The sequence below is a fragment of the Cydia splendana genome, chromosome Z (assembly GCF_910591565.1).
Source record: "Cydia splendana chromosome Z, ilCydSple1.2, whole genome shotgun sequence".
Taxonomy (NCBI): domain Eukaryota; kingdom Metazoa; phylum Arthropoda; class Insecta; order Lepidoptera; family Tortricidae; genus Cydia; species Cydia splendana.
The window spans coordinates 841,124-857,561 of NC_085987.1; the positions used below are offsets into that span (position 1 = coordinate 841,124).

The 16,438-nt window shown below is 38.3% G+C and overlaps 2 protein-coding genes across 2 annotated transcripts in view; one reads left to right on the forward strand and one right to left on the reverse strand.

The window, feature by feature from the left end:
• LOC134804380 (uncharacterized) overlaps window positions 1–16,438 on the forward strand; it is a 71,484-nt gene that overhangs the window by 34,968 nt on the left and 20,078 nt on the right. The gene's annotated exons all lie outside the window — the stretch shown is intronic.
• On the reverse strand, window positions 1,147–7,619 carry LOC134804971 (uncharacterized). Its single transcript, XM_063778264.1, has 6 exons — window positions 7,450–7,619; window positions 6,280–6,434; window positions 4,904–4,994; window positions 4,134–4,280; window positions 2,819–2,938; window positions 1,147–1,383 (listed from the first exon to the last, which is right to left on the reverse strand). Exons 1-6 carry the CDS (start codon window positions 7,510–7,512, stop codon window positions 1,159–1,161), a joined length of 801 nt encoding a protein of 266 aa, XP_063634334.1. The 5' UTR covers window positions 7,513–7,619; the 3' UTR covers window positions 1,147–1,158.

Consider the following 16,438-nt stretch of genomic DNA (forward strand, 5'->3'; position numbering starts at 1 on the left):
CATAACGTTCTAAGGCTCTCTGAGTTAACTTTTTAACTTTTGGCAGTAAGCTCTCAACTCACTGCCAAAGTGCATCGAAGAAAAAATCGAGACGACGGAAATCGACGAGGCTTTAATCAGCTTTGTAATATTCAAAGAGAATTCGGAAGCTGTGCTACTAGTTCCAAGTGGCCAAGTATCGGCGCGATTCGGGAAATGAATTAGAGATTCACTAGATATGAAATAGTAAAGATATGTGACGTTCCACGGCAAAAGGTACCTACCTTGTGGCGGCTGGCGCTTACGCTATTATTAACGCCGCTCCAATATTCAGCCCGAGCAATGGGTGGAACGTCACATATCTTTACTATTTCATATCTAGTTAATCTCTAAATTAATTTCCCCAATCGCGCCGTATATCGCATCAACCCATTCTTTATACACAATCGAGATATTTAAAATATAATCTACTAAATAATCAACAATCTTTTTAAGGGCCTAAAAAAAAGACTATTTGAAACCATGGGTGACCTGGGCTGGCTCATTCCTAGGCCAAAGAATAGGCATAGCTATTCAGCGTGGGAATGTAGCCAGCCTTATGGGCACCCTTCCGCAGGGTACAGATCTGTGGGACCTAAGGTAGGTGGGTAAGTTTTATTTATTTTTTATTTTATTAGTTTTAATTTATTTAGTTTATACTAATAGTTTATAAGTTTTGTTACTGCATAGAATGTTTTACATTATTTACTAAATGATAATAAAACAAATACGACTTACAAACGGAAAATAGATGTCTATCGGAATCGAACCGGCGTCTTAAACTTACGCGGCTAACGCCCTAACCACTAGTCCACCCAGCCACCTGGAGAACTTGGTCACATTTTCTTTATGACATCTTAATTTCAGTTTCATTCAAATAATTTAAATAAAAAATAATTTGATTTGTTCTCTGGGTATTATTGACAATGCCGTAGCGCACGTGTCTTTGAATATGGGTCTCGAATGGATACCTACCATTTCAACCACTGGTAACAGAAGTGTTGCCAGGGTCCTTTAGGGTCCCGATTACCTTAGGGACCCGCTGGAGCCATTATTAACATTATGTTATTTTTAAATGGTAATGCCGCTTACCATTAGTCAAAAAATGCCATGAAAATGAGTACAAGGTTCCAGGAGGACTTATTTATTATTGGCAATGCCGAGCCACGTAGGCGGGCACGTATCTTTGAACATGGGGCTCGAATGTGCCAGGTGGACATCCAGCATCTCAACCACAGGTAACAGAAAGGCGGCCAGGTCCTTCAGGATCGCGATGACCCTAGGGCCCACCATGCGGGGCTCCACGCTCAGGGTCTCGAGAATGTTGTTTTGGATGGCGTAGTTGACTGTGCGTCGGAGGTGGTACTGAAAGGAAATAGAAATTAATTCAATAATTATTAACAGGGCTCGGACAGTCTAACGGCTCGATTCGGAAAATGAATTAGTTTTTTTTTTTTTTTTTTTCTATGATTTAAAACATTTATTTACATACAATATATATACAGTGGTACTACTAAACGAAATTAATAACTAGCTTAAATCTAAAATAGGCCCTTGAGGCATTGTACCAAGGATGCTGGCGGCATTTCCTCGCTGTATCGCAATGCTGATACGTTGTGCGAGGTAGCTGCCAGCTCTTCGGTCACCAGTTACGTCAACCAGACGCTTCGCGATTTCTGCGAACAACTTATGCGCGCTGGGACTCCATGGACCTAGAGTTTCAACACCAAATGGTACAAAATGGTACTCTCTACCGAGGCTCTTATATTTGTTACGTTTTAGAATTTCGGCGCTTTCCGCCGCTCCGCCCGCTTTTACAGTAGTCCGTTGGAGGTGGGACGGTGCCAGTGTGTCTACGCAGGTAGCATCCCACACTAACATCCGTCCCAAGCTCCAAGGAACTAAGGACACTCCATTAGTTTTCTACTAGACTTCAACAAGTTGCGATATGGATAATTTAAAGATATTTGTAAGATAGATATGTCAAATTTGACGTTTCCGCGATTCTGGAGGTCCTCTTGAACGATTTCGACAAATTATGACTTAGATATCCAAGTCACATCTAGCCGATATCTAATGTAGATCTAGTTGATCTCTAAATCGTCTCTAGATCTTGTGATTATCTCGAAATCCGAATAGGCCTGTAAGTTAACATTGCACCAATTTGAATAGAGCAAAGGAGTGTCATACTCATTATAAATGTAAAATTTTCATAAATAATGGCAATTCCACACCTTGTCATTGCAGAGTTAGCTTGGTCCGACTCTAACCGTTTGTCCGTTATTTTGATATGTTAGTAGAAAGAGATTAAATTTATCAGAGATTTGTAAGAGGTTGCCAAGTTTTATGAATAAGGGGGTGGGGTTTAATAGGGATCAAAGAATTTAATAGGGAGTATTACTGCAATTTTGTGCCGCTAGAGTGCAGCAATAGAGTTGAATAGAGTAACTTATACTAGGCCTTAAACAGTTTTTTGACAAGTTTTCGCTATGACATTGATGCATCAAGACGGTTTGTTTACAGGTGGCCTACAGCGAAACGCGAAAATCGCAATTTAGTTATCTGCCTCTCTATTGATCGAATAGATAAGAGTAATAGAGACGCAGAAACCGAACTTTCGATTGTCGTGTTTCACGGTAGGCCATGTGAATGAGCAAGTGACGCCTCTACGCAGAGATTTGTGTAATATTATTGCCAAACCATTTCGTACCCACACATTGTCATAGTGACAATCAATATGAAAGTCGCTATTGTCGCTAGTGATCTGTTCGCGAACGGTGAGAATGAACTACTTTTCTACCTGGATAACTAGAAGTGCACCAAGATGCACAGGCTTCACTTCAATGTCCTGCAGCTTGCGCAATAGGACCCTGGGCGTTAGGTCATCCACTCTTCCCAGTTGGGCTAGAATTCTGGGTGCCTGCGAACAATAATAGACACCTGATCATCTGAGGGCCTAATACCGCCAACATAGAAAATCGAAAAACCTTATCTACCTCTCTGTCGCTCTAACATGCAAGCTATAGAGACGCAGATAATGATTTTGATTTTTCGACGTTGGCGGTAGGCCTGTAGGTTTGGTACAGCCGCCGTCATATATATCGGGGCGGCCGAGGCGCTCATAAATATCTGAATACGCCTCTACTGTCAAGGCGCTAAGCTTGTTAAGCTATCATGAGAATGGTAGATATATTTGATGCCTACCTAGTCTGATACGTAGGATACATTACTTTTGATGCTGGCTGTACGAAGAAAAAGCAACGATTTTTTAATTTATCTACACAGGAACTCCCTGCCTGTCATTTAAATAAATTGCCCCCTAAAATCCGATGTGTAGTTTTAATAACAAAACTTCCGTGAGACAGAGACATAGTATTAAATATATTAAGAACGGTTGTAGTTGTTAGTCCGGTCGTTGTGTTTCTTTCTGTTCAGTGATATACAATCTCTATTTCCTTCGAGACAGCCTAGCCTTAGATTTCAGTCGTAAACCCGGCGTTATTATTATACAAGTTTACTCATGAGATTCGGTTCGCCATAAAATTCTTCCATAAACTCCATTATACCTATACTACCTATATACGTAGGTACCCACATACGCCGATAACGTCTATATTGTGTTCATCTTATAGTGAAAGCAGACCTTAAGGCCATGGTATAAGACAGGTTTTGGTAAAAAGGGAACGTTCGAGATAGGAGGTTGTTACATTTTTAAATTTTCTGATATGGGGTATGTAGTGATAACATTTTAGTGTTTTCGGGCGAATTAAAGTAAAAATATAGATGATGGTAATAAGTACCTTTTTGGCGATAAATCTGTTTAATGTCGTAGAGCCGCGCACACAGATGGAGCACTTGTGGGTCGGCGATCTACATGTAGTAACGGTGTGCGGCGTCTATGCGGTAAGTGGTTGGTTCTTGTAATGATTAGTGATTGGCACGGATGGTGCCACACCGCGGGTTGCCGATTAGAAATCTTATTTTAAATAACACTCAATAGAATTACTTTATCGAACAAGATTGCGGCATTAGAGACATGTGCATTAATGTCCATATTAAGAGTTTTGTTCGGAATCCCGTGACACCGTCCGTGCCGATCTCTGGTGATAACTCACAGTGAGCAGGATGTCGTAGAGTCGCGCGCACGCGTGGAACACTTGTCGGTCGGCGATGTCGTCGTGCTGGTCGCGCGACTCCACCGACATGTAGTAGTGGTGTGCGGTGTCTATGCGGTGAGCGGCTGATTGCTTCTTGGGCAGATCCTGGGAATACACGCCATTTATGGAGCACACTTTTGTCACTATACGAAAATATAGGTGTGTCTTTGCTTACAGTGGCGTCGTTGATCGGGTCCCACTTGGTCGACACGACAAAAAATAGTCATTATTTTTATTTCTAATATTTATATGAAAGACAAGATTAAAGGAATCATTTGTAAACTCGTCAACGCTCTTGCCCTTGATTATAAAAATAAAAACACTAATTAATAAATGGGTATGAGTGAATGAGTAAGATATAAATTAAATACGAGTTGAATTTTATTGCTTATGTCGACTTCACAGTTCGCTAACGTCGTCGCTAGCTCTGTGCGATAAAAACTCCGATGCCTATTAACCCATTCAGCGCTAATCACGGCACGTTGTCGTTTTGCCTCTACGAAGCATTTTCGCTACATACGGTGAAACCCATGTTATCGGCTACCACGTAGCGCTACGACCGTAGCTCAGCGGTGAATCTGTTACTGACGTTCATCTAATGGTCCAGGGAAGATCCAAAATTGGATTACATTAAATTCTTCGTGTGGTAGTCGTGTTATAGGTTTCGCGGGATTTCATAATTGGGTTTATTTTAGAATAATTAATTAAAGGGAGTAAAAGTAACTCACTCGGGCTATGTCGATGAGTTTAATGACGAGTGCCGAGTAGATCTTCCGGCTGATAGCTTCTGCTCGCCGTTTCCTGTAGTTGTCCACTTCCCTGCACCAAACATACTCAATAAATCATTCATCTGAAACCCTAGTGTTTTATTCGATCACGTGACGAAGTGTTCGCATTTGTGTTATATCTATTTCGTATGGGATTTTGATCAGCGCGCCAAGCGGGACGTTTTGGAAACTCAAAATCCCATACAAAATGAAAATGACACATAACACAAACGCGTACGTCACGTCACGCTACTTATCTAATGAAATGTACACCAGTACGGCTACCACCAGTTTTGACATTGACATAACGCTCACGTTTACGTAACTTACTTTCTATGCATCTCGATCGTACTCGCATATGCGAGCAATAGTGCAAGCGAGATGTACAGAAAGTAAATTACGTAGACGTGAGCGTTATGTCAATGTTAAAACTGATGGTAGAGGCTTAGGGGTTGGAAAGTATCTTCTAATGGCGTTAGAGTCCGTCTTCTAACTAACTATGCACAGAGTTGAACAGAAGAAAGTGAGAGAGTGTTATATATACGACATATTTTCATAGAAATTTAACATTAATGGTGACATATCCACACTTTTTCATTGCAAACATTCATAAACGTCTGTCTCTCTCTATCTCTAAATGATCTCTAACCAGCAGTTTAGTCTCTATCAGACATGCTGAGATTAGTATTTGTTAGAAGAAGACAAAATTTAACAAAGCTTTGCTAAGTTTCATGGGGGCTTAATAACCTTAAATGATCCCTACGAAACAGTAATAAAATGGCACCAAGGTGTGCGTGTAGGTAATATTCGAGGACTTCCCTCGATTCCTGGCGGGGCTCCAAATCAATCGGCTGTCCTTCGAGAAATCGGAGATTACTTATATACAACAAAAAATCGTGTCGACAATCACCTAATTTGAAATTTAAAAGTTTGGAATAATGAGTGAACTACAGATGTAGTGCATAATTGGTTTCCTTCGTATTTTCTCGGAAACGTTCGTATTTGTCATGCTACTTCAATCAACCTCAGTACTTCTTGTACCGAGACTGACTGAAATAGCAATAACGTTTCCGTGAAAATACGAAGGAAAATAATTATGCACTAAATCTGTACACTTGTACGATTTTAGAAATAGACAGTCGATTTTGAACGTAATCTTAAGAACTTTATGAGGTGGTTGGCAACCGTAATAGAAATACTTGATGAAAGCGTTCAGAAACCAATTCCTTATACCCCAGTTTACCGGTACCTACTGAATTTGGTACTACTCTACCACGGCTTTGGCTACATGACGGTTGTCGTTGAAGAATAAACCTTATGGCGACGATATAAGGCACCTTTTGACGATGTACTTAATGAGCAGCGACATGGTCCGGTTGAGCAGCACCTGGTTTTCCTTTCTGAGGTCGAGGGTCAGCTCGCCGTCGAAATGCCGGTCTTGGAGAGCCTCCACCACGGCCTTGGCCACACGACGGTTATCGTTGAAGAATTCCTGGAAAAAAATATTTGAATTTGTATCATTATCATATGTACATACGTTGTATATGTATAAACTTGCAATAAATACTAATCAATGTGTAAACAGGCCCCAATGTGAAGGCCAGTCACACTTACCCTCATTGACTTACCGACTTAAAAACTATTTGACGATCTACATTTTCACCTCCATGAATATTTCTTGTTTCCTTAAAATTAAGTAATACAAAAACCCTCTGTATAATGCTCTTTCATTCTTATCGTAGTTTTGAAACACATTTTAAAATTCAAGTTACGCTTCTAGCCAAAACTGCGGCGTGAATGCACCCATCAAAGATCACTTGTCTAGTAGATGAATTATATAAGGGCCAGTTGCACCAACCATATATTATTTAGTGGACTGATCCACGTCACGTATGCACGCAGCAGTCAAGTATGAAACTTCCCATCCAATAAAATTTAGCAAACGCTTTAACGGTGACAGACGGTTTGGTGCAACCGGCTCTAAGATAACTCGTGGTCACCATACATTGTCGCTCGTGGACTGATTCAGTTTAGCGAAAATGTAAAGCCCTAATGCTCACCGCGTGTGCAGTTCCCGACTGATTGCACAATAATGGATACAATGTGAAGCCGTGTCTATGAATATTAGTCTATAGCAACGACCAACAGCAATACAAATATAATATTTCATTGTGCATTCAATTCAGAAACAGGCTTTGCTCCGCCATGACACATCGCTGTCACTGAAAAACTGATATATTTTAAAATACGCCATTGTTTTCGTTTTGTCAGCGGGCATTCTTATTCAAATGTAGTTTTGTTTCGACTGTGCTCTGTTTGTGAGATGTTACAAAATGTTCAACAATTCATTGATACTATAATATATAGGTACAATCTATTATATAAATTATGCAATGTTTTGTCTGAATTCAGCTAATAAAACGTCAAAAAGGTCTTCACTACAACCAGCCGAGCGCTGATCTATTGCGAGTCTTGCGACACTTTAACACTAAAACAAATTAATATACCTCATCAAAATGCTGCGACGTTCCGCATCCCACGAGCAAAAACAATAACACTATCCTACACATAATAAAAATAAAATAACGTTAGAAAAAAGCGTGCGAATTTTAAAATCTCCGCCGTAATCGTTTTTATGGGCACGTGCGCTGTGTAAAATGTTTTTATTGAAGATGGAATTGTTAAAAAAATCCGTTCAGAATAATAAAAATGTTGGGTAACATTTCGGATTTTATTTGCGTGTATTGAGCGGTGTAATGGTTAAGTACCTTCAGCGAAAGTTATGTCATAGAATACCTACAAATACTTACAAAATTATTTATTTCAATAATTACGTCTATTATGAATTATGATCTAAGGTAGGTAGAGTCGGCACACGCTAACTTTTCATGTCAAGTGCTACGTCAAGTATAATATAGCTTATAGGGATATGTATATAGGTATGCGTTCTTACCATAGAATTAGATGACAAAGAACAACTGTCAATCTTCAAAAGTGTGACAAAAAAATGAAATGCAAGTGTGCGTAAATTGTCAATGTGAGATCAAAAATAGTGATGTCATGTTACAACATATTAATAATCTGTCGATGTTTGATTGCTTTATCGACTACTTTTTCAAATGTGTTATTTTAAATGTTAAAATTCTACGACATTATGACGTATAAATAACACTTGCACTGAGTTTGCCATCAAAATAGTTGCTGACTTATCTTAATGTAACTCTTACTGTGTTGGAAAGTGAAGTTTAAGTTTACCGCTATACAAGTATACATGAACACCTTCAAAAAGGTATAACAATCGTTATTATTTGAAGTCGGTTATAAAAGCTAATATCTTAATGATGTCTTGTGAAGAAATAATTACATAGCTATTAATATACCGACAAGTTATCGATACTGTCATATTAACATTTTGTCAAGCCCTAGCGTAAAGTAACAGATTATGTTTTTACACAAAATATTTTAAATTATAGACTAATATGATAAAATATTACCACACAAAGGAAGAAAAACTTATAATGAACTGTATAAACCGGCTTCTTACACTTTTTACGCTGTTAATTTGACAAAATATCGTTATGTAAATTTCGCTCGGAATATCATAAATCCTCTCAAATTATTATTTGCTTGGACTATTTGGCCCTGTGACACTGCAATCCGGCACACTACAAGACACCATCTTCACTGAATTACTTTATTTAATACTTTTCGTCCTAATCCGTGTATATTTTTCAATTTGAAAATTACCGTGATAAGCTCTTGGCCGTCCGCGGCCGTCGTCAAACTCAAAAGTGGTTACGTTTTCTCTTTGGTAGTCTGACTCTTTCGCACTCATGGGATGTTCATATACGTGATGGCTTCCCTTTCGCACACTTCAGCTGTCTGTCAAGTGCGAGCGGATGGTAGGTCTATCTGGGGGCACGGCCGTGCCCCCGCCAAGACGAGACAAAGGGCAAAAAGCAGTGCATATCTTTTCTCGGCACGTTTCGTGGTATTTTCGAACCCTCGTAGTTTCGGCTTGGATGATGCTAGAGGGCTAAAATTTTTAGTATACCATGGCGTTAGTAAACTTATCACACACCAAGTTTTATTAGGCTACCTATTATACTTAAAATTTTATAGATTCTTTAATTTTCACTGTCCGAACCCTATGAAATTCGTGTCATAGAAAATACAGACTACTTCCTGAAGACCTAGGAGGCTGAAATTTGGCATGTAATGATAGGTCTGTATGCTAACACATATGGTGATGAGAAATCTGTAACTTTCGCCCTGCAACCCCTTGAAATGGGGGTACCTAAAATTTGCCGTAAACCTGAAAACATTGGTTCCTAAAGTACTAGAATCGTGAAATTTTGTGTGGGAGCAGTGATCGGAGTGCTAATAAAGAAAACATAATAAAAAAAAACAAAAAGTTTTCGAAGTTCAGATTTGAACCAGCTTCACGTAAACCAGCCAAGTAGCGCCCTCTATATTGGCACTGTTTCTTGTCGTAAACTTTTCAAAACCTTACTTCCTCTACAAAGCGAATTTGAAAGGCTGCTATTTAACTGATCACCAGATTTAGTAAAATTTAATTACCAAAAAAATCTATTTTACCACCCTAAAATCATGAATGATCACCAAAATTATAACACCATTTTAATGTGAAATGATTACCAATTTTATTACATTTTACTATCCTTTTAAAGGAAATGACACCAAACTAATCATTATTAACCCAAAAACAGTCAATGATTACCAAATTTCAAACCCCATTTTAATGTGAAATGATAACCAAATTTTTACATCTTGCTATCCTATTAAAGAAAATGACACCAAAATAATCATTGTAAACCCAAAAATAGTAAATGACCACCAAAATTAGAACTCCATTTTAATGTAAAATGATAACCAAATTTTTAAATCTTGCTATCCTATTAAAGCAAATGGCTCCAAAATAATCATTGTAAACGCAAAAATAGTAAATGATCACAAAAATTGTAACCACATTTTAATTAAAAATGTGCAAACATTTAATATATCGTTATCCTATTAAATTAATTAATCCACTTCGTCGCCTTTTTCTAATAGCATTTTATTTTTGTAACAGTCGCAGTTCTAACCTAACCTAACCCACTTTTCTAGTAGCATTTTGTTTCTGTAAGGGTCGCAGTTCAAACCTAACCTAACCCACTTTTCGAGTAGCATTTCTTTTCTGCAAGGGTCGCAGTTCAAACCTAACCTAACCCACTTTTCTAGTAGCATTTCGTTTCTGTATGGGTCGCAGTTCAAACCTAACCTAACCCACTTTTCTAGTAGCATTTCTTTTCTGTAAGGGTCGCAGTTCAAACCTAACCTAACCCACTTTTCTAGTAGCGTTTCGTATCTGTATGGGTAGCAGTTGAAACTTAACCTAACCTACTTTTCTAGTACCATTTCGTTTCTGTAAGGGTCGCAGTGCTAACCTAACCTAACCCACTTAACTGACAGCAGCATAACGAAATGCTACTAGAAAAGTAGATTAGGTTAGCTAGGTATGCGGTGCGGGCTACGGGGGGTTGAGCGGGAGGGGCTAGTAATTTTGGCATCAGTTTACTTTATTTGGTAATATGTATAAATTTTTTGGTAATCATAGTGGTTTATTTAGGTGAAAATATCGCATTAATTTGGTCTTCAAGATTTGGTGATCATTAATGATTTTTGGTGATCATTCAATATATTTGGTATTTGAATACAATTTGAAGTGCAGTCGTAATTAAAGTGGTGGTACTTTTGTATTTTTAGGCCTTATTTATTTGGTGTTCAGTAATTTTTTTTGGTAAGCATGATTTTTTTATTTAGGGTACCAAAGTATTTTTTGGTGGTCATTATATTTGTAGCCAATTTGAAATAGAGGCGGATTGTCATAGTGAATTTACTGCCATCTTTCGACAGATGTTTAAAACTTTTAGAACGCCATTTCACTTTGATCCTTATTCTTTCACTGATATGTGTTAAATTTGTTAAATATCAAAAAGTGTCACCAAGATGACGATCGCTCGAAAAGAATACCTTGTACAGGAGAACAGCCGGAGACAAGATAATATTTTTGCCGAACTGAAACGGTTACGCTTAGCTCGCACTTCGCACTCGCTTGGTCAATACAGAATAGTACAAATTTTAATTTTAAAAATAACCGGCCAAGTGCAAGTCGGACTCGCCGCGCTCGAAGGGTTCCGTACCATTACGCAAAAAAAGGTAAAAAAATACGTTTGCTGTATGGGAGCCCCACTTAAATATTTATTATATTCTGTTTTTAGTACCTATATTTGTTGTTATAGCGGCAACAGAAATACATCATCTGTGAAAAAATTGAAAATTTCAACTGTCTAGCTATCACGGTTCATGAAATACAGCCTGGTGACAGACAGACGGACGGACGGATGGACGGACGGACGGACGGACGGACAGACAGACGGACAGACAGACGGACAGACGGACAGACGGACAGACGGACAGCGGAGTCTTAGTAAGAGGGGTCCCGTTTTTACTCTTTGGGTGCTTGTCATGCCTTAAACATAACAAAATTCGCAAACAGTGTTTTAAGACTAGCCATTTTCTTATGTTCGCCGACGATCTGAAAATATTTAAAATCGTCGAGTCTATTGACGACAGTAATTTACTTCAAAATGATGTAAATGTTTTTATTGAACACTGTTCTAAAAATAAGCTGCAATTAGCAAGTGATAAATGCTTGCAGATGACCTTTACAAAAAATAAAAAACGAATTATCAACTCTAAATACAAAATAGGTAACGAGAATATCAAAAAAGTGTCAACGGCACGCGATCTAGGAATCCTATTCGATGATAAACTAGACTTCCAATTGCACATAGAGCGTATTATTTCAAAAGCGTATCAAATGCTAGGTTTCGTTCTGAGAACAGCAAAGGTCTTTAAAAAATCTTCAAGTTATCTTCTACTGTATAAATCACTGATTAGACCCCACTTAGAATATGGCTCAGTAATCTGGAATCCACTGTATAAAAAATATGCAAATGCAATAGAAATGGTTCAAAAAAAGTTCCTGCGGGCATTACACAGACTATTGACAGGGAAACGTCTATCTTACGTTGATCTGTTGCAGTATTATAAGTTGCAGTCATTGGAGACCAGACGCAAATGCTGTGACGCAATTACTCTCTATAATATCTGTAGAGGGCAGTTTAACAGTATGGAATTGCTGGAGCGGATACGGTTCAGAGTCCCAGCTCGATGCAGCTCGCGCTCTAATGCTTTGTTCTCAGTTCCCACCGCCTCTAGTAACGCCGGGTTGCGAGCCCCCTTGCGTCGTATTTGTAACACTTACAATAAAGAATTTACTACCATCGATATTTTCAATGTCACTAGGCCCAAATATCGTAACCAACATAGTGTCCGTCAGTAATGTGTCGTCATCATCGCTACTATCTCTGCTGTCATTGTACTTAATAATTATTGATCAGATTGGTTGTCAGTATTTTCAACTTTCTCTTTATTTTTCTTGTTTAGCTAATTTAAAATTTTAGAACCTCAATAATAAATATTATATACAATTCACATAAGAATGGTCTACAACACTTGGTTAACTTGTATGTAAAGATACGTTTTAGTTAAGTCCGTTTATTTTAAGTATGTTTTAGTGAGAGCGTTTAAGGAAGTAAGTGTTCATCTCAATAATATATGTACCTATCAATGTAACCTATTATCCTGTCGCATACTTCTGTTGTTTCTCCAATAAATAAATAAATAAATAAATACATTGCGTCTTAGAATAAACTTTAAAGTGTATTAAAAATCAAACCACAAGTTATTGTTAAAAGTAGCTGAACAAATGTTGGTCAGTATGAGGAGTACAGCCTACAGTTTAATTTTTTGCTCATATTACAGGCCACACCCGGTATCGATACTATCGATCGAATAGGCAAGAGTAATAGAGAGGCAGAAACCGAATTTTCAACTGCCGTGTTTCATGGTAGGCCATGTGATTGAGTTAGTGACGCAGAGTTTTGCGTAATATTCCCTATTGTCGTTTCTCATATCGCTAAAGCACGCGGTACGAGCAAGGTACAAGGCATGCCGTGGTACGGGGACGGGCTAAAAAACTGAGACAACCATCACAAAATTATTGTCGTCCTTATCATTGCGTTCATGTATGGAGGTTCTAATACAGTAATTAAAGAGTTTTTTGTAAACTGTGACATGACAATTTCAAAAGTCATCAACACGTCGGCGTCGGGTAGTCAAAACATGGTCAAAACAAACCAAAAAATTTGCAAAACTGGTATTAGATTTTCTTTAAAATGGGTTACGATATTCGAGAGTTGTTGATACACGTGGAACTGCAGCTCAAGGCTTAAGGCATTATCGGAAACACTTCCCAAATTGACGACATCCACCGGCTTTTCAGTGAGAATAGGCCAATCGCCCCTGGTCAGCCTGAAAGGGCCATGCACGGGACCGTGCCAGTGCAAGTTGAGGAAAGGTTTCTCGAGCACTTTAGACAGACAGGTACCAAACCAACGTCAAGTACCTACTCGTATTATGTGGAGATGTATTATTTTATTAAAATGTGGGGTTTGTATTGAAGTTTAATTTAGTTGGTAATAAAGTCGAATTTAAACTGTTGTGAGACATTTACTAATATTGAATAATTTTACGGTTTAGACTCACTTGTTTTAAGGCACTCGGCCGACATGTTTCGCGATGTGTAGTAGTAGTCAACTGTATAATTTATATAGGCCCTACATAGAGGGCGCTAGCAATACGTAACTTTTATAAAAACCTGAATGTTAAAATCTATTAAAATTATTCCCGTTTATATGACCCTGTCCGTAGGTTCTATAAACGAATATGTCATTTCTAACTGGTATATCACCTCTTACAAAAATGAATGAAATCCCACCAAAAACATTTCATGTAAAGTGTTGCCAAGACTAGGCGCATAAAGCTTTTACACTAAAAAGTTATCAGATCCCGTAGTAGGTACCAAGACTTTTACTCTGTAAGTCCTAACTTTATAAGCTCTAAATGTATAAAGCCAACATCTTGGTCAAACAGTACGGCTTGGCCGTTTCGTTGCAGTCACATAAACACTCCCTGGGTGTACTTTTTGCACAAAGTAGTAACACAGGTCTTACAAATTCTGAAAGTGTTCCTAAATATGGCAGCAACGAAACGGCCAAGCCGTACTGTTTGACCAAGATGTTGGCTTTATGCATTTAGAGCTTATAAAGTTAGGACTTACAGAGTAAAAGTCTTGGTACCTACTACGGGATCTGATACCTTTTTAGTGTAAAAGCTTTATGCGCCTAGTCTTGGCAACACTTTACATGAAATGTTTTTGGTGGGATGGTTCTTACTGCCAAATTTATGTAAAGTTAGCGTGGTCACAGTTCATGGAGCCGCTGGTTACGCACAAATATTTTGACCTCTTCAACCGTTTAGCTATATATGGTATGTACCCTCATGGGCAAATTTAGAGCAACGCAAACATTTTGAAATTACTTTATGTGCTGTACCGCTGTACCTAATCCACTGATTTAACCTTTTTTTGCGTTTCTCTAAATTTTTAACGAGTATATTTGCTGCTTATGATGTTAATGGAAAATTTAAATCCGGCGGTTCTGCGGCCGGCTCCCTGGCACGGCGGGGCTCCGAAAAGCATCGTAGATCGTAGCCATAAGTCGCGTCATTCCTGGAGATAATAAATAATAATAAATAAATAAATATTATAGGGACATTCTTACACAAATTGACTAAGTCCCACGGTAAGCTCAAGAAGGCTTGTGTTGTGGGTACTCAGACAACGATATGTATAATATACAAATACTTAAATACATAGAAAACATCCATGACTCAGGAACAAATATCTGTGTCCATCACACAAATAAATGCTCTTACTGGGATTCGAACCCAGGACCATCGGCTTCACAGGCAGGGTCACTACCCACTAGGCCAGACCGGTCGTCAGAACAGATAAAAGATATACCTAAGCTAATATTTACGATACACTCTTACATCTGGGATAGGTACATCTTTACTTAATTGAGAGAGGAAAACGTGATAAATCAAATCAAAATACATATACCTTACAAACTAACATATATAATTATAAGCTAAAAAACCGGCCAAGTGCTAGTCGGACTCGCTCTCAAGGGTTTCCGTACCATTACGCAAAAAACGGCAAAATAATCACGTTTCTTGTATGGGAGCCCCGCTTAAATATTTATTACATTCTGTTTTTGGTATTTGTTGTTATAGCGGCAACAGAAATACATCATTTGTGAAAATTTCAACTGCCTAGCTTATCACGGTTCATGAGATACAGACAGACGGACAGCGGAGTCTTAGTAATGGGGTCCCGTTTTTACCCTTTGGGTACGGAACCCTAAAAATCATCTCGGCGACAAAGTTTTCTGTTGCGATATAATAGTTTACAAACATTTAAACTTACATGGTATATGTATGTATAAGTTATGACGCACCCAAATTTCACGCGGCCGTTATCGTGAAATTTAATTAAGGAATTAGGCGTGTATGGCCTCCGTTAGCGGATTACGGCAGTTTACCTAAAAGCAAGTGCTTTATAGTGGTAACACACTATCGCACCGCACCAAGGTCATTGTGCGACGCACCGATAAGTAAGAGCGAGAAAGCGATATCGCTTTACGGCCTTTAGCCAAGGCAGGGGCCGGCCAGTTTGTCTTACTGTGTGTTAGGGCCGGTTTCACCAAACCGTCACTCTCGAAGCGTTCTGTAAATTTTACCATATGGGAAGTTAACATAGTTGGTGCTGGAAAAGCGGTCTCCTGTACCCCTAGTGTAAATTTCATTCGATAGAGCGACGTGACGTACGCGTTTGCGTTATATATACATATATAGAGCGACGTGACGTACGCGTTTGCGTTATATATATACATATATAGAGCGACGTGACGTACGCGTTTGCGTTATATATACATATATAGAGCGACGTGACGTACGCGTTTGCGTTATATATACATATATAAATATACAAGAATTGCTCGTTTAAAGGCAAAACATTTGTTGAGCACCTGTAATTAGTCAAGTTAATTGATTCCATTGTGTTACCACAGTTAAGTCATGTCTATTTAAGTTAGATGCATGAAAGTGTGTTAGCGTATGCGGACGAATTATATGTGTACGAATTAAGTACAATATATACAATACAATACTATTTACTTAGTTAATTTTCGTAACACAAATGAATCAATTAAGTTATAAGACTAATCACAGCTTCTTAACTGCGCTTAATTACGCACAATTTTTTTGCAATTCACTCATATAGTTACTAGGAGGTCCCAACCCTTTCTCAACTTGTTTACATAATTATTGTGTCAAACCAACTATTTTTTCCTTTTTTTTATATGAATGAACACGTAAATAAGAATTTTAAAAATGTAATATTCGATTCAACTTAGGAGAAAAAGTTTGATTCCCACTTGACCTAATTTGATTTGAACGGAAGCCTCC